This window comes from Euwallacea similis, chromosome 4 (genome assembly GCF_039881205.1).
Source record: "Euwallacea similis isolate ESF13 chromosome 4, ESF131.1, whole genome shotgun sequence".
Taxonomy (NCBI): Eukaryota; Metazoa; Arthropoda; class Insecta; order Coleoptera; family Curculionidae; genus Euwallacea; species Euwallacea similis.
The window spans coordinates 7,647,532-7,673,247 of NC_089612.1; the positions used below are offsets into that span (position 1 = coordinate 7,647,532).

Here is a 25,716-nt window from a genome sequence, read left to right on the forward strand (position 1 = left end):
GAATAACTTTTGAAGTGAATAGAATCGACAGTCATAAACGGGGTTTAATCGGTTTATTTCAATAATAGGTACGACCCCCGCATAAAAGGGACTTTTGTTAAGGAATATCGGGTGTCAAGTACGTTCCCATGGTTGTAAAAGGGCTCTTTTGCGAAACTAGGTATCAGAGTTACAAATTTCATCCAAAGAATACAAGACTGATTTGTGTGATGCTCCTTTGAAGTTCGAAGGCACCTGATTCGGCAGGTTGCGATTAGTGACCGTCAAAATGTTCTAACGTGGAAGATCATCTTAATTTAAGGGTAAATTTTACTGCTTCAGGAGTGATGTAGTGTTCGAAGAAAATCAAATTATGCTTGAACATCCACCCAGGAGGTCACTGATGAAATCTATTTGTTCGTTTCTAAGTAAGATATTGGTTCAAAGTAAGTTACTTGAACCCAGGCTGGAGGTTGTTGAATTAAGGCTAAATTATTAAGTTACTGGCACTTTACACTCAAGTTTTCCATAGAAAGCAAGAATCTGATAAATATTCAGACCTTATTTCAATGTTTCTATAGAAAATAGCTTCCAGCTAAAGTTAACAGCAGAATTTGGGCCAAATAAGTTCCGTTACGGGTTACCCTAGGTCAGGCAATTTGACCAGCAAAAAAGTACAATATCAGAGTTCTCTAAAGGGAGAACTATCCTGTTATTTGTGGATACTTGTCTGCAAACCCTCCTCCCTCCCCTTCGTATCCATCCTTCTACTTAATGAAAAAAACCGAAACAACCATTTGATGGCTATTTCAGTTTTGTGTGTGAAACGTTTCTTCACTTAATACCTGCCCAAACTTGGCCTCTTGGAACTGCAATCTTCTGCTGGAAAATAGCATTTTCCGTATTTACTATCCGTAAATATTTATTTTCAGTTGTTCTCTAAAACAGTTTGAAATCCACTGATTTGACATGCCCCTAAGATTGACACTTCGCAACAATGAGGACCGTTCGTAAAGTGTCCCCTGCCGGGGAACCCGATTTGTCTCGGTCTGTCCCAAGACGAGACACCGGATGGTGACAGTATGCATGCACTTGCTCGTACTCTTGAACTCTCGAGGCCCTCTAATTACCCATATAATTCGTAACGAATTTTTTTACATGTGACATCCTAGAAAAATGAAGCAAAACAAAGTGAATTTAATTTAAAATGAGATAAAGTGTCTATTGAAAAATTTCTTCGGCGGCATCATTTAAAAAGTTTGATTGGATTAGGTCGGGCCTGTTTACAGGCCGCTCTGACACTTAGCTTTTGTCGGTCTAGTTAAACGGCAGGGGGGCGCCGGCCCATGCTCGCCGTGATTATTACCGGCCGCTGCCCCTTTGTTTTCAGCCGAAATATATTGGTTTTCTAAATCGGTTTCTGGCAAAGTGACAGGTTGACGAAATTTCATTTGTTAAAGGATCCGAAATACGGCCTCAAAAGTTAACAATGCATCCTGCGCCCAAAAAGGTTCAGAGTTAGGTCATGCATTTTATTGCAAGAAGTGTTGATGAAAAGGGGATTGAAAGATTGCTCCTTGTATGCGCAAAGTGTTCTAATAAATCTGAATTTATGTGTAAACTATTACTCCTGTAAAAAGACTAGTTTCGTAAAATTTCGAGCATAAAAAATACTAACTTTCAGGAGATGCACAGAATAAAAATTAAAACTAAAAATAACAAAAAATTAAAAATTACAAAAAAAATACAGAATAGCGAGATACCCTTAATTCATGGGCGGGATATAATTTTACTTGAGCAGATTTTTTTCACAACATACCTGATAGCTACTTTAGAATATCATTATACAAAGTACCATTTAGCACTCAACATTATTTTACGTAAAGTTAATATTTTTATGTAAAAAATTGCGTGTAAAACACCTTTTAATCATCCCTTAGCAATTTGCAGCAAATAGCAAGTTTCTCAGTTATATTGAAATTTATTGTAGTCCATTAATTTTAGTCTATTATTATGTTAATAATAATGTTAATTAAATAATAATTATGTTAATAATGTTAACACGCAATGTTTACGCTAAATTTTTCTGAGTGTAGCGATACTGTAGTTAAACGCAAAAGAACCTATGCGCAGATGTTCCTTAAAGTTGCAGCATTTTTCTGCACGTGCGCTAGAGAACTTTCTATTATTGCAATAAATGATAATAAATCTAGAAAAATCTCGTGCATGAACGACGGAAGTGAAGCACCACTCACACTACTTTATCAAATAATAAAGACGGGTAACAACTTTTCTCGCTAAATTAGGGAAAAAGAAGTGATAAAAATATATTCTATAAGATGAAAAAACCCACGTCTGACGCGAGAAACCAGAAAATAGAGACACTTCACTCTTCGCTTCATACTTCAGCCTTGCTTTTCAAAAATTTAAAGAAATAATCTTCAAAAGGCTAAACATAAAAAATATCGCAGTCCACATCCTGGTCTGAGGTACTGTGCACCATGCCCTTGTTATGGAACGTGGGAAACCAGCATTAGCTAATTGGCGGGGAACTATTACGACGACATTAAAACTCATAATGTTTGGGTGTGATAATATAATCATTTTAACAGAGATTGCAATAATTCAACTGTGTTTATTAAAAGACTATTTCGCTAAGTGAGTTTACACGGTTGAATATGATAACGAAATGCTTTCATTGATGCTTTTCGATTTCCGTCTGTTATTGCCATATTAACTCACTTCCCCTTAATATTAAAATGGTATCATCTTGATTGAGTTTTATTTTGACTAGGACTAAAAAAGCCTTATTAAGATACCTATCTAAATATACGAGTAGTTATGAGGCAGCTTCAAAAATATTAAATTGTCTATTGTAAACTGTTAGCGAAAAAAGAAATCAAAAAGATTTGCAGCAAAAATGAAAAACTTCTCCAGTGAAATTGATCATTCTCCCTATGATGCAATACTGTTTAGGAGAATTGCCATTTAATATATACGGTGTTTCAAATTAAATAGTTTCTTATGTTCGATTTTTTTATATAAAAGTTGACAGTGGCAAAAAAGTCATCATTTTGATTTTGAAAATACAGTGTGTTTTAAAAACTATATTTTGGGAACCCCTTCTATGTATCATCTATCTAACAAGATAATGAGAAGGTAAAAACGGTTTCTCACAGAGTTATTGCCATAGAGTACAGTGGTTTTACTGAGTTTTTTTAATGGGATAAAAAATTGTGTTATAAAGTTGGCCTGTTTTTTAGTAACACCTTGTATATCCTAGAAGTTATAGATAAGAGATAAAATTGCTGATTTCCGGGTACTCTAACAGATGACAGTATTCAGGTAAAATGAAAGAAAAATATTTTATACAGGGTACTTGCTAAACATGCGGCACAAACTTAAGGGAATATTCCTTAGGTCCAAATAAGACATGAAGTCCCTTAGAAATATAATAACCTGAACAATTTTTGTAGAATTTTAGAAGTTTTAATTCCATTGCATATTTGAATTTTTTGAGGAGTATTTTAATGTGGTACAGACGCATGCACGATATTAGAATTGAATTTTAATCTTAAAAAGGAACCCTTTGACACGAATAAAATTGATGCACAAAAATGTTGGATTTTTTATTGCTGTTTCGAATTAATTATGAAAATTGCAAAGAAAGACTGCGCCGTATTATTTTGCTGGAAAATTTCAACCGATCTGCACAGTAATACGCTCCTGGAAGTTCTGGATCAATGAACGAACAGCAGTACAGTAATATAGCGAATAATTTTACTAAGTAGTCATAACGGTTAAGATTTTTGAAAAATTCTTTCTGAAGCTTGCCTTTATGTAAATTTTTAATGAAAAAATTTAATACCTAAACAGGGTAAGTGCTACCTTATTGCCTAGGCATTAAAACTGGTACGTTACAGCCTCTTTTTTGTCAATCGCCGAAAATTGTATAGTAATGGATGAACATATAATAAATGCTATCATCCTCGATGGAGAAGTTTGCATAGCGAACGATGCATGTGTCGCAATTATCCTGAGAGGATGATGTTGATTATATACTTGTCCAGAACTATACTTTGCCCATGGTTGAGAATTCATATTTTCCCCAAATGAACAAAAAACCCCTTTTAAATAATTTGTTTAATATATAGTATTTAAATAAACAAATGCTATCGAACGTGAATAATGAACTCATCATTCACGATCCATAGAATTTATTGAACTGCAGGTATTAAAAGGCATTACTATTATTTACAAACAAATGTAAAATTATTATATTCTTCTAGAGTCGTGAACAAATAATTTTATTAACACTTTGTGCCACACGTTTAAGAACCATCCTGTATAATGCTGCGACATCTTTTAATAATTGCCTAAATGCAGATAACTTTGGTCCAAATAGATTTTTAACATGTCTAGGATATGGTGGTAATCAGTCTGATTTGCTTAATCTGTATTTTTGGAGAAGACACTAAACGGTCCAAAAAGTTAGTGTATTTATGTATAACATAGAGCGTGTAAAATCTTATCACCGATTGATCATCACCATAAAATATACCTATAGCTACAATTATCATAATAATACAGTAAACTCGTGAGCTTCTAATCAACTAACACGTGAATTTGGCACAGCTTAGCACTATAACGCTAGTTTAAGCGTTTAATATGAATTTTTAACGAAGTATTCCTTCTTGTAATAACATTATAATCTTATTTAATCTTATGAAATACTACAATATTATCATGTTTAAAATTGTTAAATGGGTATATTCTTACTACTAAATATAACTGAACAAAGAATTATCCACTATATAAATATTTTCCTTATGGTTGATTTTGGAAACCTGTTTAAAAGACTAGGAAGAACTGTTATACAGAAAACATACCCTTTTCAAACTTTTGCCCTTTTTACTATCATTTTACTTCGTTAGCAGTATGTAGGATAAAAAATTTCAAATTTCATTACATATTTTTAATTTTTTTAAGCTTACAATTTTGAGATATTTGTTGGTTCAAATTTGAAATGTTGATAAAATGCCATGCTCAACGATGATATGAAATGACTTTTTTTGTTCTGTAAATGAAATTTTGCGTGCAGTAACAAATTTTCCCATAAGCATGCCTAAAGTGGCTTTACCGCCCTATAAAAGCCTGATTGCCCACAAATATTCTTGACACTGGCGAACGCACGCTACTTTGTGTAACATGCGTGAATAATGGATGAAAATACAAGCACGCATTTATTGCCAGCTCATCGCTTCGTTCCTCGGTTTGAAAAGTTGGATTTGTACGCGAATGGTATTTGCATCTTAATATACCGTGCAGCCCTAGATTGCATCCCCTCCCTTCCCTGCTAACTTTTCAAGAAATCATTCTTTTGACAAAATTCAAAAGCAGCATTAAGTCGAACAAAAAATACTTTATTTTGATGTTCGTTTGTTTCACCGATAGCGCAAAATGGCCGATTTTTTAAAATTTCAACATGTGTCAAGTAACATCTCAAATTAAAGGTATTTCAAAACTATATTTAATGGTGTAAAATAATTTAAAATCGATCCATTGGTTTTTGAGAAAAAGAGCTATAAATACAAAAAAATAAATGTCGTAAAAATGTAATACAACTCACTCTTCTATTATTTCTATGAAATATTAGGAGTTATGTAGCTATATTTATCGTCATGGGCCATCTGCGTTATCTTGTGGTCATCTGCATTTCATCCCATTGTATTATCCTGTGCAAAGTCGGCCGGCGCGATGGACAAGTGGAGCCCATTAGGACCACGAGATAAAACCGCCCTTAACCATTGAAACCACATCATTCTTCCCTATAATTTTTTGTGGGCAGTTCCAAATGCGATCATTGTAAATTAGCTCTTTACTGCAATAAAAAACGTCGAATTATCCATACACCTTCGTTAATGAAAGGCGGGAAATTGTTTGCAATTTACATTTTTGTTAAGAGCAAAGTGATGCTATTTTCAAACATGTAATTTAGTAAATTTATTGTCAACAAACAAATTTTTTTAATTGTTTGTTTTATGAAGCTAAATTTGTATTTCATTTTTTACATTTATTTTTTTAAGTTAGTTCAGGTTAGCTCGAATAGCTCTTTTTCTCAAAAACGAATCGATTGATTTTAAATCACATTACACACAAGTACCTTTAATTTGAGGTGTCACTTGAGCTATGTTTTAATTTTAAGAAATTTGCCGTTTTGCCTCACCGGTGATGTAAACAACATTTAGAAAAATGAACAAACGTCGAAAGATAGTATTTTTTGTGTTATTTAATGCTCTTTTTGAATTAAAAAAAAATAGTAATTTATTAAAAGGGCGGTAAAATTTAGAGTCGCACGGTGCAAAAAATTGCATACTTCGCGTTTTATGCATTGTGAAAAGAAGCGGAAAATAGAATCGAATATTTGCTTGCGGAGTCTCAAGGAAGGACCATAGAGCTTCATTTTTTTTCTAAACGATAATTTTTTCTGTTCTTCAAGATGGACATGATATCGAGTTTTTTCCACGAGTACACTTTTTTCTCAATATTTGAAGGACCTAATTTTTCTGATAAACTTTTGTTGAGAAAACTTGTTTCTCTATGTATAGTATGTTTGCAAAATGATACAGTTATAAAAATTGTAAAATCCATCTAAATAAATTATTTAATTAAGAATACTATTAAATACTAAATAAAATGAGATACATTTTAAATTAAAAAAAATCTGAGGTTCAGCCATTTAAAAAAAAACTGGTACAGGTCTTTACATTTGATTTTATGCTTACTCACTAACTTAAAATGAGATAAGAACTGAATTACCTTTTCAGATTCAATACAGAAAAAAGCCCTTTAAAATTTTGCGCTTAAATTTCTAAATATTGAAATTAAATTACTATGTTTATAATGTTCAACTCTTTGTTAGGTGTGCAGGTAAGATAAAAAAATAAAAATTCAGCCTATTACTATTATTATAATGTGTTTGAGATATTATTCAGTTTTTATGTATTAATATGTAAACTACATGAAAACTGAACTGGTACGACCATATCAACTCATTTTCATCAATAATTTTAAACTATAAGAATTACCTAAATGTTACATGGATAATTTGTATAAGTATTACTAACAGTTTTAAGCACCTTACACGAATATTTAATCATTAATAATCTAATTTAGAAAATAACCATTATTCGACCTTTTTTTGAGCTCTCAGTTTATAGATCAAGGTATAGGTCAATTGAGATTGATCAGATATGATTAGCATTATTTTGAATTCAGCCACAAGCAGTTTATTCATACTGAACAAAAAAACCTGAAGAGAAGCTAAAGTTTGCAGATAGAATTTTACTGTTGGTACTGTGTTTACAAAAAACATTTAATATTTGATTTAAGGTTTTACATTTAACATTTAAGATTGTACATTTAGCATTTAAGAAATTAAGGCGTTGACGTTGAAACTTTATTACGTCCTTACTTACTAGTTTAAGGAAAAGATTGCAATGGATTTACCATAGAAAAGTTGGCCTATTTCTTGGTTTTTTTGTAGGATGAAATTTTAAGAGGGGATTAACTTACAGTGGCAGCCATAGAGTTAAGAACGCTTTATTTTACTGAAATTGGAATATATTAAGAAAATTTGACAACATTGTAAGAATCTATGTTCTCAAAGTATATCTCTAGGAATCCTAAAATTTCTCATTTTTTTAAGAAGTTAGGAGATTTCCGTGTTTTATGAAAATACTAAATTAATCAGTACATTTCAAGTATTGAATGAGAGCGAACATTAAATTAAGAACGCTGTTGATTTGTCAATTTAGCATATCTATTGGTGATTATTTGTGAACGTTTTTATTACAATTCAGATTTTGAGAATTAACTAAATGTAGAAAACAATTAGAAAATCAAAAAGTTTCTCATCACAACTTAGATAATTAATTATTAATTTGAAGTCTTCTGGGATGCCGTATAAGAATATTGCAACAAAGTTCAACTATTCTAAAGCACTAGTTTTCCATGCGATTAAGCATTTTGAGGAACATGGAACTACACAAAATCTATAACGCAAAAAAGAAAACTCGAAAATCGGATCCTGGAAAAGATAAACAAATTGAGAGACTTTCTCACCTAAATTCCATGATGAGGGCCCGTTGGCATCCAGAAAGAGATTTTCCCAAAAACTTGTGAAATAAAAACTGAGTGTTATCTGTTCGAATAATTAGATACCGTCTGAATGAAGCCAATTTACATGGACGAGTTGCACGTAAAAAACCGATAATTAAAAAAAAGTTTCACGGCTAAAATACAGTTTTTTTTTCTATTAAGGGTCACAAAGCATGAGCCCTGTCAGTGGAAATATGTTCTTTGGCTCGATAAACCAAAATCAGTCGGGCAGAATCAAATGGAAGACAGTATGTACCATAAACCAAGATTACAATCCTAAGTATACCACAATTATAGTGAAACATGGAAGTGAATCGATTTCAATGTGAGGTTGTTTTTCTTAGTCCGGGGTAGGCCCTATTCATAAATAAAATTAAGGGGGTTATGAATCAGGTCTAATATAAGAATATTATGGGGACTGTAGTGCTACCGTATACCGAAGAAAGCTTGCTTGTAATTTGGCAATTTTAGTAAAATAGCAATCCGAAGTATATGACAACCAGTGTTCGTGCTTAATTCGACCAGAATTCTGCGTCTCTTAAAATGGCCTTTCTGTAGCCCGGATCTTAATCCGATTGAAAATTTGTGGACCGATGTGAAGAAGGTTTTGAGACTACAAAACATCCAATATATTCCAGATTTATTCGACGCTGTTAAGCAAGTGTGATACAATATTTCTAAGAAACGTTGTCAGGCACTAATTAAATTTATGCCAAATCATTATTTGGAAGTAAAGAAGAATAAAGGCTACCTGATTCGATACTAGTTAATTTAAGTTTTGTTTGTTTGTTTTTTTTAATATCGTTATTTATTTAAATATATTGTTTTTAATTAGATGTTCGAGAAGTTTGTTAATTTTTATATGAAAGTGTTTTTTTAGGCTTGATTATTACAATTTTCTTAAAATTTGCATTATTGCCTTCTCTTATGATCTAATAAGTCGTTAAAAAATGTTTGTAATTTTTTAAAGTTTACTTCTAAGGAATTACATTTTCTATTTTTTATGTCATTCTTAATTCTATGGCTGCCACTGTATTTTAATTTTGAGGATTCTAAAAATAATAAAAGGCGAGTTGTGAACTGAAAGGGACAAGGCACGGTTATCAGCTACAACATCATCTGATATTTTAAGGCAAATTTGATAAACATTGCTATAATTAAAACAAACTTTCTCAAATCCTAAATTTTAAATACGTTTTTTATAAACCCACCGTTACACGTTACGATGAAATTAACTATAGGGTCATTAAGGTAGTAATTTTGGGCTCTGTAAGAATTAAAATTGGTATCATATCAACTAAGACCACATTCAACAGCGTGAATTTAAATTTGTATAAATGTTTCATTGCTCACCTAAAATATTTTAAAATCATCGTTATATCGTAATGAGCAATATTAGTGGGATCGTTCTTTAGTTCACTCCTCAGATTTATTTTAATTGACATATAAAACTGTATTTTCAATCGTAATTCGAGAAAATGCTTCCTAGAAAAAAAATGTTAAATTGGAGGTAAACTTACCTTTTAAAGTAAGGTAAAATTCGAGTATTTCTGAAAAATCCCAATAGGAGGAAACATTTTTCATAAAGTGAGGTAACTAAATGCCGTCCTTATTTAATTTTAACTCTTAAGATTATGCTTGGAATTGATCAGACGATAAACTAGACGAGGTACTTTTTGGTAACACGACTAATATGGGGTTCATATATCACAAGCAGAACATGCTGGGAAGGGTATATAGGTTTTATATCTAAAGCCAATATTATTCATATACGACATACAAATTGAACTTAAGCTCAGTTTACTAACTCCCTGTTAACATCATTTGCTAAATCAAAGTGATAATAAGGAATTATTATGCTTGGAGGAAAAGAGCGTATTAAACAAAACCTCAAAAATTGTAAAGAATAACAATCTACTGAGGTTCAAAAATCGTTGTACGAAAATTTCAGAAACAGGGTTGGGAAATGTTTTATTTCGTCATTTCCAGTGATCCGGCGGTCGTCATGGGACAAAGATCCCTGTCGTCCATATCTGAGACCACTTGAGCCTTTTCCTTTAACATGGAGTCGTACTGTCCATTTCTGTGAGTCTGTTCAGGTCCTTTCAGAGCGTGTTGCTTTATAAAGGCTGCGACGTCCTCTTGATCTACTTTCGACATTTCAAAGCGATGGCCCCATGTTGCTAATGCCAAAGGCTAAAGAAGAGAGATATTGAAGATTTAGATAATGATTATTATTACAATAATAATGTAGATTAAGGTTTAGTATTATAAGCGAGTACTGTCAATACCTACTTCGAGTACTATGGATACTTACCCTGGTGGGTGTTAGCAAGTTGTATGGCGTTATCACATGCCTGTAGAGACATCTTTTCACTATTTTCCTTAAAAGGGTAATTTCATTGAGATTAGCACAAGGGTGGTACAACATGACGACGGCACCATGCTCCAAGTTATGCAGCCATCGCTGCTTTGGTAGGAAGTTGTACTCGCCATAAACAGCCCAGAGTGGTCGGTGAGTACCACTGAATAATAAAGCATTTTAGTTATTTTCAAGAATTTTGATAAGCACAAATACTTACAACGTCGGAATTATTTCATCATATTCGATGGATTCGTTCATACATCTATGCTGAGCCTGCAAGAAATAAAATTCTCAATCTTCTAATATGCCTGAAAAAAACAGGAAATATATCATGAAATCGTGACTTACACTGTATTGCTGAGGAATGTGTTCGGTACTCTGTATAGAATGAATGTTTACTTGGGGCAAATATAGAGTTCTGTTATCGAAACAGGTGTAGTTTTCCACGTTATAGTTCCAATCTATCTGAAGGTTTGTCTGAAAGTCGATGATATCTTAAACAAGAGTCTAAGGTCGAAAACAAGTGGTACTGTCTATTTTATGAAATTAATGTTCAAAATGATTCTACGAAGGATGTCCGGTTACTAAGGTACATTTGTAAATTACAGACTATTTTATTTATAGATATCAAATATACAATAAGCGAACTTTTGGCGACTTTTCAACGTAATCGCCGCCAATGCTAAGGTACTTATCGTAGCGAGGCACAAGCTTCTGTATACCCTCTTCGTAAAAGATACAATCCAAATTTCTAAAAAATTGCCTTACTTCATATTGAAGTTCATCGTCGTTTTCAAACCTTTTATCCGACAAATGAGTTTTTAACGGCCCAAACAAATGAAAATCAGAAGGAGCGAGGTCTGGACCGTGGGGCGGATGGACAATAACTTTCCAATTGTGTTTCTGAAGCCAGGTCTTCGTCTAAGCTGGGGTGTGCGGTCTTGCATTGTCATATAACAACCTGATTCCTTTTGTCAACCTTCCTCTTCGTGTCTGTCGAATGACTTGGTGTAGTTTTTCGAGAGTTTAACAATAGATATCGCTGTTGATTGTCGTTTTTGGTGGTAAAAACTTGATGAGCAAAATGCCTTGTATATCCCAGAACACAGTTGCCATTGGCTTTTTTTGCAGAGTGTTGAGCTTTAAATTTTTTCGGTATTGGTAAACACACATGTTTCCACGTTATCGAGTTTTTTTTTTGTTTCGGGATTATGGTGGTGTACCCAGGTTTCGTCTCTTGTAACTATAGACTCTAGAAATTCGTTTTCCTGATGAAACACGTTAATAATTCCATTGCCGCTGTTATTCGTTGCATTTTGTGTTAGTCGGTCAACAGTTTTGGTACCCATCTCGCGGCAACTTTTAGATAGTCTAATTGAGATACCATTTCTTGAACAGAGCTTTTAGGAATGCCGGTAAGTAGAGCAATTTCCCGTATTTTCAACCGACGATCTTCTCGAATCAGGATATCGACCTTTAATTGATTCTCATCCGTTTTTGTTGTTGATGATTTTCGTCGTAAACCTTCGGGATTATCGTTCAGATTTATGCGTCCACTTTTGAACTGCCGACACCAAACATAAACTTGTTTTTGACTCATAATGCCTTCTTCGTATGTATTTAGTACTTTTTTGTGAATTTCGGTAGGTATTTCATGTTGATCACAACATGTATCATGAAAATCACAATGATAATAGCCCCCTACGAAGTACATATAAACATCTAAAATATGTGCAAGTTTTAACCTGATCGGAGCAACGTAGCGGTGTGCCGCGCAAATATACCTTAGTAACCGGATATCCCTCGTATTTTATTCAGTTTCTGCTTACAACAATACTCTTTTCATAAGTAGGAAATTCTCCTTGATGTCATAAATTTAAATAAACAGCTTTATTTCATAACAATGATTACTAAGCTTCAATAAATATTCCTCCTAGTTAAAATACATTTTTAAATCAATATTTTCGTTGATCAAATGAAATATATACAGGATGGCCCAATGAAAACTATGGACCTCGATTTTCAGTATTTAAAATAAAAACGTGTAAAAATGCTCAGATCAGTCGATTTTTGATTTGAGTGGGACAATTGTTTATTGTAGTTTCAACCTTTCAACTTCAATCCTTGAACAGGAGAGACAGTTACCCCCAAAATTTCTATTGAGAAGAGGTGTCGAGTGATATCTTGTTTCAAAGGTGTCTCCGTCAAAACGATTTAGTGATATTTCCTTTTAAAGATCTTCCTAGTCACATTTTGAAGTCTGCAGCTCTTATTGTGATAAATTAATTATTAACCAGAAGCTTTTTTCCTCACTAAACCTGACAAGCTGTCATATCAACGGGGACAATGGCATTGAATTCAAACCTAAAGGTTATAATTGGGATACAATTACCTTTAAAATGAGGTGTAACTGAACACCCCTTCCCATTAAAAATTTTAGGGGTAACCATCACCCCTGTTCAGAGGTTGAAGATGAAAGGTGAAAGTACAATAAAAAATTGTTCCCCTCGAGTCAAAAATCGACTGATCCGAACATTTTTACATACCATTTTTATTTTAAATACTGAAAATCGAGGTGCAAAGTTTTCGTTGGCCTACCCTGTATGTATGAATGTAACCACATGCAAATCATAATAAATAATTTGTGGAAGTTAGAAGGTCAACAATATATCATGAGATATGTTAATGGTACTTCTCACCTTCCCATCGTCACAACTGCTGTCGACAACGCCCATGGCAATTCCATGATGAGCGTCATACAAATTTTTGGTGTTGTTGATTATTGGATTTGGATCCAGTTCACCAGGAGTGTGAGGGAACCATTTCCTGTTGTACCATGGTTGATCGTAACGTTGGGCTGAAATAGATAATGTTTATCAAAAAAGAAACATATACGAAGTTATTGTTTTAGGTACATAAGCAGGTAGCTCAGGTGCTTACCTCATCAGTACCTAACAATTCAGTTAAAAAAGTCGAAAATGAATATAACCGAAAAAAGTAATAAATAAAATTGCAAAAACAAAATTAATGTGCAGTAATTGAAAAAAAAATGAACAAGTATTTGCTGTTTTTAAACATGTACTGTATTATTTCATTATTCGTTGGTTAAAACTCCCCTTAAGTATCCAGATAGGAAAAGATCATGTCTCCTTGTCATGTGCAAACGAGAGATCAATAGAAAAAACAATGGAGATTTCACGGTCACCAAGACCTATTTAATTCGTAAATAGGATATAAATAATACAGTCCAATAAAACTATCGTTTTCTTTTTATTTCTTTTTGTTAAGAATCACCTTCTAAATTTTGTCCATTCTGTCCAAATCAAACTAGAGATACTAGGTTAATTCAGGTTAAATACTCGGGATGTTCACGGTAAAATTTTGAAAGTATCATTTTATGTCTGCAAATAGATGCACAAAAATATAGTTGAATCAATGAATCTTTGCATGGACGTCATTAACATGCCGCCATTAATAGATAGACGATGAAATCAATAGTCGTTTCAGTTGTGCCCATGAAGGATCTATTTATAAGGAATATTTTATTGGCTAAGACAATTCTTGCCATTTTGTGCACACTTATTCAAATCCGATCGGCGGACAGTTCAATATTTAGAAAAACTATTCATTTTGGGTAGTTATAAATAATAGATAGTTATATAGTATGTTTTTTTTTAATACGAGTTGTAGGAGTTAAGATTCTTTGGACACTGTGTAGGTACAGCTGAGAATTCCTCGGTTTTAAAGTTAATAATGTATCATACAATTTTTGAATTTAACATTTTGCTCTGTCTCCATCGCTTTCGTAGCGATAGCCGATTTCGACACATATCTCTACTTATGTTTCGAAATGAAATCGAAATCGAAAATGAAAAAATCTTTATTTTGACCTTTACTGGTCTGGTTTGCGTGATTATTTCATCTTTTTCACGTTTTTATCTAATGTTACTCTTTACGCTCACTTTGTCTCCAACCAAAAATCACTGGTTTATCCTAACAGTTTATTTCATTTTTAAACTGTGCATACCAAATTATTCAATTCTTAAAATTTTAAATTGAAATAAAAATATAATTAAATATATAATAAATAATATAATAATAAAATAATATAATAAATAAAAATAAAACTAAAAATTGTTAACAATCGAAATTCTTGCTGGACGTTTTCCTTGAGTTTTCCCCTCTTTAATGCACGTTTTTATTTAAGGTTTTTCACCTCGTTTCATTGGCACATTAGCTTTTTAATACATAGTTAGTAAATTCAGTTAATTAGCAACAAAAATATAACACCTCAGGTCTCCCACTTCCACCAGTTCAAAAGCCTAATTTCCTGACTCATACAAAATGGACACACCATACGGAAATTTCCCTTTCAAAATCGTTTAGAAAATGAGTTAATTAAGGCTCTGTGGGTCGAAGTTTTACCCAGTTATAATTAATTTATTTTACGACTAATATTTACCAAATTTACACGCAACATGTAGAATTATCTTAATTATCTTCTTGCATCTGGTCAGCAAGAATTTCTAACGGGTCAGCAAAAATCCACCCTTTCAAACTTTCATAAGGCCGTAATTAGCTCATGTTCTGATTAATTTTCTTAAAATGAAAAGGGCATTTGAATGAAAGGCCACCTATTCCGTTCATTCGAAAAAATTTAGCTTCTCACTGTCGTAGCGCAGTGATATTTCGTTTCAGTCTAGAATCGACTATTTTGAATCCCAGTAAAATATTTTGAAACTGGCGATACGTCGGGTTATACCGGAAGTAGCTACCAACTTCGTTATTTTAAGTGAAACCCCCTAGTTTTTTTTACTATTTTCGTATTAGAATCCGATTAGATCCCCTGTCTAGAGACAGGGAAGGGATTGTAGAAGATTTTTTTAAACGGAAATATGTCAAAACCTAGCTTGTTAGGTCCTCTTTGAGTCCTAGAACGCCGATTCCAAAATTCGCAGCGGTCAGCGCACAATACCTATTCCGTGGAATCTTGCAGCTGCTAAAATTTTCAAATTTTCCAATATAACTCGGAACCGGTAAATTTTAGATATAAAACACTTTACATAAACTGGCCTTAAAATTTAACGAGAAATTCGAAGATGACAAAAAAATAAGGGGTTCCATTTAAAATTAAAAAATTGGTAGCTACTTCCGGTTATACCGGAAGTGCTGCCATTTTGAAAATATTTTACTTTGACTCAAAATGGTAGATTCTAACCTGAAACGAAATTTCATTGGGTTATGATAGTGGGAAGTTAAAAATTTTAGAATGAAGGGGCGCGTATAGCACAAGTTGATATTTCCAGCTATTATACAACACACCAAGAATTTCTGACAAGATTCTCTTTCTTCTGGGCGTTCCTTATGGGTCAGCAAAAATTTAGTGGAAAAAAGTGGTTAAAAATCGGGTCATATCATGAATTTAATTATCAAAGCAGTCTGTTCACCTTCACTTCCTTACCTTTAGCCGAGACAATCGTAATACACAAAACCACTATATTTTTCAACATAATGAACAGCGGCGCCACGACAAAAATCGAAAGGAAGATGATAACAGCGAACTGAAGGAACGAAAATTTACGGTTACAGCGACATGTCGAGAAAATCGTGATATTTGTACAGAATTTGTGTTTACATTCGAATTTACAATTATCACCCTTATCTCAGATGTACTTCACCGAATTCTACCGAACCTAATATCTGGAACAAAAACAGCTGTTTGTTGGTTCCTGACTCTACACTCATCGCAATCATGTTTTGTTTATGTAAGGAAATATCGACACAGGCAAACATACAGTACGATTATCAGTTGCGCATTTGCGACACAGCATTCATAAGATTCACTTACATTGCGATTTTACTGTAAATTTCCCAGGATTACGTGAATAGAGTATATTCTAGGTAGTACAAATTACAGAATTCGCTTCAACGTGTTCCTGTAGATACAGTCAATATCTGTTAGAAAGCAGTAATCTCTTACAGATGTCGCTTTGTGACTCAAGAAACCTGCTATAGGAACGATTAAATCAATAGGCGGCTTGAATTGTTAGTCCATTCGTACATAGGTCTATAGATCATAGATTGCTGTAGAGAGCACATAGAGGTAGAGACTAAAGTAGAGTTTAATAGCATTTTCTTTGCGAATTGGAGATGCGTAGGTTTCCCTAAAACTGACAGAGATAAAGCAACTACTCTAGAAAAGTAATTGAATTGCCAATTACTCGAGGAAAATAGCTGAATTACTAACCAATTACTGTAATTCAATTATGCGAGCACTAATTCAATTACTGCGATAATTAAGTTACTCTTAAAAACAGGTGAACTACTTTCAAGTAATTTAATTAGCGGTCAATAATAATTTAATTAATTGCTAGAGATGACAATAACTATATAATTTGTATTTTATTTAATTTAATGGCAGAGTGTTGCTTAAGTTTCTCTATTATGTTACTTTTGCGTCAAATTAAAACGGCATGGAAATCATGCCCATGTTAAATTTCCATGACCTATCGCATTACAGTTAAGTGTGGTCCTGTGATTGATCAAGGAACGGGAAATTTCGTCGACAGTGCGGAAATAATACACTACTTAATGGAAGATAAATATTTATAATGAAACTCCCAATTCATTTAGTATGTATAATGGATCCATAGGTTTAAAATGAAATTATTATATTTCTTAATTACAGTAAATACACAGGTCGGAATGGTGACGCCCGACGAAGAACACAATCTCTATCACTATAAGGTCAAATACCTATATCTCTATAGAAAAAATAAATAGGTACATTTGGTATATATTTATTGTCTAATTACCAATTTACATTAAAAAGCGATTCGTTATAACTGCTCTTGTGGATACACTAAGACGCACTAGGACTTGAATTAATTGGTTGTCTGTAACACCGATTTTGCTGGTTAAAGGAAGTCAAAAGTGGTTAAATCTTTTAGCGCAGCCACAAGATGACAAAAACACCTAGTGTATTTACAACTCGCGCAGGTGATTTAAGTTTCTAGCGTCACAAGACCGACCAGGAAAAAACCTTTCGTGCTCTTAGACTCACATTCTTATGTCAAAAATAGAATTAAACACTTGATGGGTTCTTGTGGGTACATTGGTTCCGAGAGCACGAATCGCAGATAGGAATATAGTGCTTTACTGACAAGTATAGTAAGTTTAGGAGGAGACGAACACAGAAGAAACTACGAACACTAGTACTACCGGGTCACAACACACGAGTGAGGGCTTTTATACCTTCAACGCAAGCTCTATGATGTGGTTTGTCAATAAGTGGTTAAAATTAACAATAATAAAGATATGTTATGTTGCCATAACGATGTTTCATTTATATTTCGCTTTGTAAAGCTCATTTTCCTTTATCAACAGGAACAATTTTAATGGCACAGCTGGAGCGACATGAATTAATCCTTTAAAATAGTGGCAGTATTAGGAATTCGAAAAACATATTAAATATTTATTATAATTCCTTAATATTCATTCATTACAATAATCATTTTGATGATTATAATTGCTGGTGTTCAAAGCTGTTAACAACGTTTCATATAACAACATTCTTCCCTAATAAATTATAAAACTTAAGTAACTCATGTATGCCTAAGGAAATGGTTATTTTTGTGCTTTTTTAGTTGATAGGACACATGTCTGTCATGACTGAATCTCCTCTTAGCCAATACGTTATAGTAAAGAGGATCATTAAAGAAACCTCAAGTATGCTTTGAAATATCAGAGGCATGCTTAGGATCAAATCATCTGTTCATCAAATATTTGATGCATTCCGTATAATCGGCCATTTTTCAATTCTACGTTGAATTTTAGTGCCATGTTCAGATCTGGATAACTGGATGGAAACATTGATGAACGATTATATCATTTTTCCCTCCATTGAATCGGCCGATTTCTGGTAGATACACATCAATGGCCATCGCCTTTTTATCTTTAGAAAAACAAGTGTTGAGTTGCTCGTTTCGTATTTGTATTCATGGAAAAAAACGGCAAACGAGTATTGGTTTGGAATACATCGGTTATAGTTTATAAAATATAGTAAAACCTCTTAAAGGCAAACACTTTCGCCTTTTCAAGCTTTACAACAATTACTAAACATGCAGCTATAATAACCAGCAGCAATATCATTTGGGGACATTTTTCTATTATTAACCAACTTTTTTTTTGTTTACCTATCTGTTTTAACTCGGCTGACTGGGAGGAAAAAATACAATCGGCCGACTGTCTCAAGAAAGAGACAATCGGCCGACAATGTTTCCGTTGATTTTATCCAGATTTATATGTGACCTAATAATAATAATGGTAGTAAGATTGAGTTAGACATTTCCGACCCGATATGTTAAATTTTGGAAGTCAATATTTCGAAAATTGTTTAATTTAGGATAAGCTACCGAAATAAATTAAACATAGAATCTAAGAATGGCCAATCATTTATTCAGCATGTTCTATTTAAATAACAGAGTTGGTTGGTTTGCTCTGCAGCATACACTTTTTTGTAATTATAGACCGTTTCCATACATAAAAACGACCTTTTAGAAACAACAAACAATTTGTTAGCATATAGTGTAGTCATAACACATTATTTCATATTCTTCAACTAGTAATAGCACTGGAAAAACCACATGAATAAGTCACAAAAAACCAACTTTGAATAACACCCTACAAAGAGGAGCTATCTTCTTATTACACACCTATTGCTTTTATATATTTACATCATGATAAACAGTCCTAAAATTATCGTGATATATTGTGAATTAGTGGCTCAACAAAGTTTTCTCTTTGAATTCTCAATTGACTAGAAACTAATCAGAATTAAACTTTACGATATTGAAACTTATAAAAAAAAGAGAGAAATAAAAATCAGTTGCCAAAAGCCCTTGAAAAATACTGAAAATAAACCAAGTTACTCTAAGTGCGTTTAAATAAATTTGAAAAGAAATTTCTGTATTGTTTTTGAATCTTCAAATCTGACGACTTCTGAAAATTCGAACACAGGGTGCCATACTATGTTAAACAATTATAGTTACAATGTCAGTTACATTAAGAAAAAGTTGCCTTTACGGAGTTCATTTAGGAAACCTTTTTTTTTAATTTGTTTTTTTGTTTTTTTTTGAAGAACTTACCATACACATAGAAAGATTTAGTATCCACAATTACATGATCTAATAAAATATGACCATTCAGAACATTTTACGGTGGTTTTATATTCGATTGGTAAGGTAAAAAAGACCAAAATAATATTTTCTAGCTGATATCTACATACGGTAAACCGTTTCTTAATTTAAGCGATCTTGTAACTATAGCGTCTCGGACTTTTTGAATACTCTGGCTAATTTGTATTACCTGAAAGATGAGTAGGAAAATTTAAATATATTCTAGATGCTTGAAGCGGATTATTCATTTGTTCTTTTATTCTGGCTGGGAATAACTCCTCACACACAAGTCCGAGTGAAATTATAAACCATTCTCAGCTAAAACTAACTGAGAATGGCATCCACTCTTTACTAAGAACTCGGACGAGAACCCTCGTTAACGTTTCGGTGATGGTCTGCCACCATCTTCAAAACCTACGAAAAAATTAATAGAAAAGCGAAAATAAACAATCCACTTAAATGAATGAAAGTTGAATTTGTAAAATATGTGAACCACTCTGGAAATTCGTCTTTTCAATAGATCATTCAAGGTACTGTAACGTGAAGGTTCTTAAAAATACTTTTCCAAGGAGCAGGACCTCAATTGAGATGTTCAGGATCAATATAACGATTGAGAAGAGACGTTTTCGGAGTTGCACAAATTTTATATACTCGCCTTTCGTAAATTTTAGTTGGCCGTTAATTTTTTCTGAGGCTTTAACGACATATTAACATAACAGGTCTTTTCGCCCGAACTTTTTCTCATACCCAACTAGCTTAAAACTAGGACAACTGTTAAACACTACTAAAAAGCCACTCAAAATCACGATGCAGGTTCTCTTTTTTCGCTTTCAATAAGTAATGCTAGTCTGCTTTGGTCATAATCCATAAGATTTACTTATTATTCACATGTTATTATCCTCCTCAATAGGCACTCTAAAAAAACTGAAAAAAAGAATTTTCGATACTTGAACACATCATCATGATTTTTATGTTAATACAGGCTAGTGAGTTTCAATAAGAAGGGGTTGGGTTGAAAAAATCGATTTTAAGCACTGTATACAATACGTAATACATAGTGTTGATTTTCACGAACACAAAAACAATTTTTAAGGGCTTCAGCGTTAACGAAAATGAAATGATACTTGCGCATGTCTTAATCTATACATTTCCAACTTTTAATGCCTAGTTAACTATAGAATATCAATTTGGTTTTATCTTCATAAAATTTCTTACTACGTTAAATCTCACTTTTGCATCAACGTTTGACGCAAATTTAACTTACAAAAATTACTTTTTTGTTGACCAATTGACACTTATGTTGATTTCTCAGTTAAAATTATAATTACTCTTTAGCCTACATTCCACTGTGAAATTGTAAAAATTTTTTCAAAAGAATTTTCGTTTGCACATCAAATTCTTGCAGTATTTGTTAAAGAGAAAAGAGTTACGTGAAGAAACAATTCGTTGTCGGTAACATAAATACGATCGTTGATAAAATCTGCATATTTGGAACAAATTCTTACAATAATTGTGGAATTATTATCTAATTTCCTCTGACATCTAAATAATTATGTTAGTGCAAAATTTAAATTCTAGCTACATATTTCGGAGACCTTATTATAACGACGAAAGACTTGATATTCTTACCTTAGAGATCTTCGAAAGCCTAGTTAATACGAGACAAACAACTAAAACAGTGCCTACGTTTGGACTTACACAGGTTTAGGAAGACAGATGTTATTAAATCCAAAAAGAAGGTAATTTCTTAGTCTGCCTGTGATAACAACTAAAGGCTTTTGAGTGGAAATGTCGTTTTAGCACCGGTAAATTGCTTGCGAAATTCAGTTACCTCGATTTTTTCAATAACTTTCCCTCATACGCTAGCCAGCCGATGAAGTTATGTACATTGTATTAGTTTTGGTGGACTTCTTGAAAGCTAATAGCATCTATGAATATTGCTGCTATTTTGCCTAAATACTCTTGCAGCAGGTACTGATGGAGATAGTAAAAATTTAGGCCTCGAATAGCTACTGATTGTGCACGTGTTATGTGGAGATACATTCTTCCAGAACTGGATTGTTTTTGACAAAATCTACTTGACTACACAGTACTCCCTACCAAAAACAATGCCCTAATACGACAATCGAAAATGTTAACCCTTAGTTCGGAAGTTCTATTTTTAAACAATTTATACATGATCGTAACGTTACACCTAATATAAGACGAAGTTAATATAAATATAAACAATTTTCATACAGAGAAACCGCTGTGTAACTAAACACTAAATTTACAAAACACTACGTTTCTGTACAGTAATTAACATAATTTTGTAGCAGAGCGTAAGAATTTTACATTGGAACTGGAAATTAAACACTCGTTCTTATTCGCTACCAAAGTACTCTACAAATCAGGAAACAAGAAGTATTAAATTTAAATATCACACCGTTGTTTCAGCAAAAACATAACTGAAAATTGAACATTATTGCTAGAACATTTTCCCAAAAATCCCTAATTTGTTACATTATTTCTAAACTTGTAACTGTTATTTGGAAGCTAGATCTACTAAAAAAAAGTCTGACGAAAAGCGATGGTATATCCCCTTTTCGGCAACCATTGTTGAGTATTTCTGAAACACAAAGCTGTTTTAGTATCCCATTTTGAGTCAAATACAAACGACATGCGTTAAAGTGTAACTGTAACGTTGGTCTAAGAGTCTTAGGTGCTACACAAGATGCAGAAATGTAAGTGCAATCTGAGCTGCCCTATTGGCTGGTGTTTCTTTTTCATGTAACAAAATTACTTTTCAATGTTGCACGTGAGCATCCTGTTCCAGTCCGCTGTATAGTGAAAATTATGTTGGGCTTATAGTATTTGTACAGCTTAGAGATTTGTGTTGAGTACACTCAGGGCACACACGACAAATACAGTACTTACCGCTAGCGCTTAGACCAGTCCCAAATAGCCTCCAATGGTACACGTTAATATAACGGCCAAAATAGCCAGACATATCATGATCATTATTTTCTTCTGCAATGTTTTAAAACAGACGTTAATAAAAATTTTGCTACAATGAGTCAATTTGAAGAAGTAGATAAATTACATCATGTGCCAATTGTCACTTTTTAAATAAAACCAAAATTCTTTAAACAGTTTTCCAAAATTTTCCAAAATTTTATTTCATTTCGTTATAAGATAACCTTTCCAGAAAAGTATCTGAATTGATATTAATTTTTGCTAAAAAACCTGCCATTAATCTGTTATATCCGGCGTCCCACAAAACATGGACAGAAAAATACCCACCACAAATTTCTCAGAAGAAATTAAATCGATTAAGCTTGATTTATTTATATGCAACAATGCTTATGTAAAGTTTTGCAATACATACAATAAATCAAAATGGTATAGGAGACAAGATAAAAACGCATAACTGTAGTATTTTGTAGAAGAATAATTATAAACTAATTCAAATTGATTTTTTTTTCAGATATTTAAATCAATTTTTTAAATTTAAATACAGAGAGGAATTAATTAACTATATATAAGGTGTAAGAAATGCCATGTGTTATAAAAAAACGATTCTTTAATTGCATTGACTAAAGAAGACATGTTTAGAGACTAAATAATGTTAATCATATTTTGATAACTCATGAGCATGTTTCTCATTAAATAATTGATAACATTTTGATCAATATTTAAAAGTTCCTCTCTTATTGAAAACAGAATGTTTCATTATTTGATTGAAACATTATGAAGAACTGTTTGCCCATTTCTTTCTTCTGTGGTAAAACAACAGAATGTATAATTCCGTCTTGATTGATAGGCGTTTGCATTAAAAGAACCAAGTCAGTTTTTTTGACCAATTTGGATTCCACCTCAAACCATAATTTTTTCCCCTTAAAATGAAAGGATTTTATTTTTCAAAACGTTTGTAGGACTTCTTTGAGTCACCTTGTAGGACTTTCCATTGAATTTAACAAAATTTTTATGGTTGAAAATTATAAGATTTACTTTTAGACAATGGAAAACACATTGATATTATATTTTACGCAAAAAGTTTACGAATGTTTAAATTTTGTTAAATTCGTACAATGGGTGATTGAATTTCGAGGCTTACTTTTGGAATCCTGAGATCTGTGACAAAAAATGCAAAGTCAGTTAACGCAATAAAATATATTTCTGATAATTAAAAAATTTCAGTTTCTTCCGGACATAATAAAATTGACGAAAATATATTTTAAAATACCATATTTTTTGACACACCCTGTAAATTTTTCCTCTGCTAAGAGTTATCGACCGATGATATACTATTGGAACATTCTGTGGTTACAACTTCAACTTTTCAGTTTCAGAGTTCAATTTTACCTATTTCCACCTGAGGAATTTGTGGTATATACAGAAATACAATATTGCAGTCCAATGTCTATTTCTTAAATCTTTACCCAAAAGTGAGTTCTTGAAGAGAATTTATATGTATAGACCCTATAAATTATGCTATCGAGACGGCGCAGAACTTTGTTTGAACTTGGCAAAAATAGAACTTCGATATAGGTAGAATGTGAAACGAAAATTTAGTAGCAGTGTAAAAAATAGCAGTTTATGTAACTAATTAGGAAATGCATAATTTTATGTAAAGAATCAAATTCTGTGGAACAAGCGAAGTGCAGTCCCGTGTATCACACAAATTACATAAAGTAGTATTTCCTAACGAGTTTGATAACCGCGAATTTCTTGAATTTTATTGTGGGGAATTTGATATAAATTTGGATATAGTCAATTTGTGCCCTGTAATTTTAGATAATTGTTACTAATCTCATTATACGGCTAGTAAAATCACTATTATGCGGTAGGCGTTACCTTCATTATAACAATATTAGTGCAAGTTCTCTTAATTTTTTTTGTATGACTTGGTTTGTTAAAAAAAACTACGCATCAGTATTGAGCGTCATTTTACTTCACAAAAATAACTTTTTTTTGAACAAAACGATTTTTCTCACTTTTCCCCCTCTACTGCAATGTTCCACGTTGTGCAACTAATACCTTGATTTAGGGAAATTGTTCGTGTATACCACTGTCTTTTCTCTAGATTTCAGGAACCCTTAAACTGACATTCTGACCTTTTCTAGCATATCTATAAAAGGTATTTGCCAATTTTTTCAAGTTTAGTATGGTTCAACTATTTTATTCAAAATATAAAAATGTTTTGCTTTAAAAGCTAAAACTTGAATAGGTGATTATAGAGTTCAAGGATTTCCATGAACAATAATCATTTCTTTTATCCAACCTACCAAAACTTACCTACGATGTGTCTTTATACAGGGAAACCACAAATAAAGCACGCCATCTCGGTAGCATATTACATGTCTTATTATAATAGAAAAATAAAAAAATAGTTTTAATGAAGTAGGTAATAAATTTCCTTTTACTAAATTGAATATAATAGCACTCAGCTGAAAAAAAAGAGCTCTTTTGGAGAGTTAAGACATATCTCGAAAAATTCTCCACACGAAACTAAAGAATTTTAAGAGAAAGATGAAAATACTATCTAAAAGCACTATTTTTTTAAACAGCTCTAGGAAGCATATATCTTTAAAAATATAAAAACTAAACTACGAATTCTATTAATCATTGGCAAACAGAGTAACTTCAATGTTTGTGCCATAAAAAGGTTAATATTCGCTTAGTGGATAAAATGCCACCCAATACTCTTCTAAAAAAACTATAAAAATTGCCGGTCAAACAACGTTTAAACTAGAAAGCAGCGATAGAAAAAAACTACTTTGAAATTGAAATCTCAATAGAACTGAAAACGGTGGAGATCAGCAGGAATACTCACTATCCAAAAAATTTGGCATAAATACTGGCAGAGGCAATCACAATCAGTACCGACACGCACACCAAGATCATGATTTTCTTCTATAAATTCGGGGTAAAAACACATTTAGTCATAGGAAATATTGAGAAGTATAAGATATAAAAGTGGTGCAAAAGAATAGATTATTGCTAGTGCAAAATGTTATTTATTACTTAAGAAAACTGAAAGGTACTATCGACTAC

At 32.6% G+C, this 25,716-nt stretch overlaps 2 protein-coding genes across 6 annotated transcripts in view; both read right to left on the minus strand.

Moving 5' to 3' along the window:
- Positions 1–10,036: 10,036 nt before the first annotated feature.
- On the minus strand, positions 10,037–16,263 carry LOC136408252 (uncharacterized). Its single transcript, XM_066389126.1, has 6 exons — positions 15,966–16,263; positions 13,204–13,361; positions 10,853–10,981; positions 10,722–10,777; positions 10,457–10,664; positions 10,037–10,335 (listed from the first exon to the last, which is right to left on the minus strand). The coding sequence occupies exons 1-6, from the start codon at positions 16,012–16,014 to the stop codon at positions 10,111–10,113; spliced, it is 825 nt and encodes a 274-aa protein (XP_066245223.1). The 5' UTR covers positions 16,015–16,263; the 3' UTR covers positions 10,037–10,110.
- Positions 16,264–17,092: 829 nt separating this feature from the next.
- Positions 17,093–25,716, minus strand: part of Syx1A (Syntaxin 1A) — a 65,502-nt gene continuing 56,878 nt past the window's right edge. Inside the window, exons 9-11 of one of the 5 annotated variants that reach the window (XR_010752060.1) lie at positions 25,496–25,575; positions 22,597–22,689; positions 17,093–22,288 (exon numbers count right to left, since the gene is read on the minus strand). Coding sequence is in view for 4 of the 5 variants with exons in the window: in XM_066388716.1 (XP_066244813.1) it covers positions 22,606–22,689 (84 nt within the window). In the remaining variant the exon portion in view is untranslated. Of the gene's footprint in view, positions 22,500–22,596; positions 22,690–25,495; positions 25,576–25,716 lie in introns of all 5 variants that reach the window. The other 4 variants (XM_066388716.1, XM_066388713.1, XM_066388715.1 and 1 more) reach the window with 4 other exon arrangements.

Excerpts from the sequence above, each read along its gene's own strand:
- LOC136408252 (XM_066389126.1), bottom strand. The coding sequence starts at position 16,014 with ATGTTGAAAAATATAGTGGTTTTGTGTATTACGATTGTCTCGGCTAAA. Across the intron at positions 13,362-15,965 it reads TACGATTGTCTCGGCTAAAG|CCCAACGTTACGATCAACCA; the intron begins GTAAGGAAGTGA and ends TATCTATTTCAG. Across the intron at positions 10,336-10,456 it reads ACTTGCTAACACCCACCAGG|CCTTTGGCATTAGCAACATG; the intron begins GTAAGTATCCAT and ends TCTCTTCTTTAG.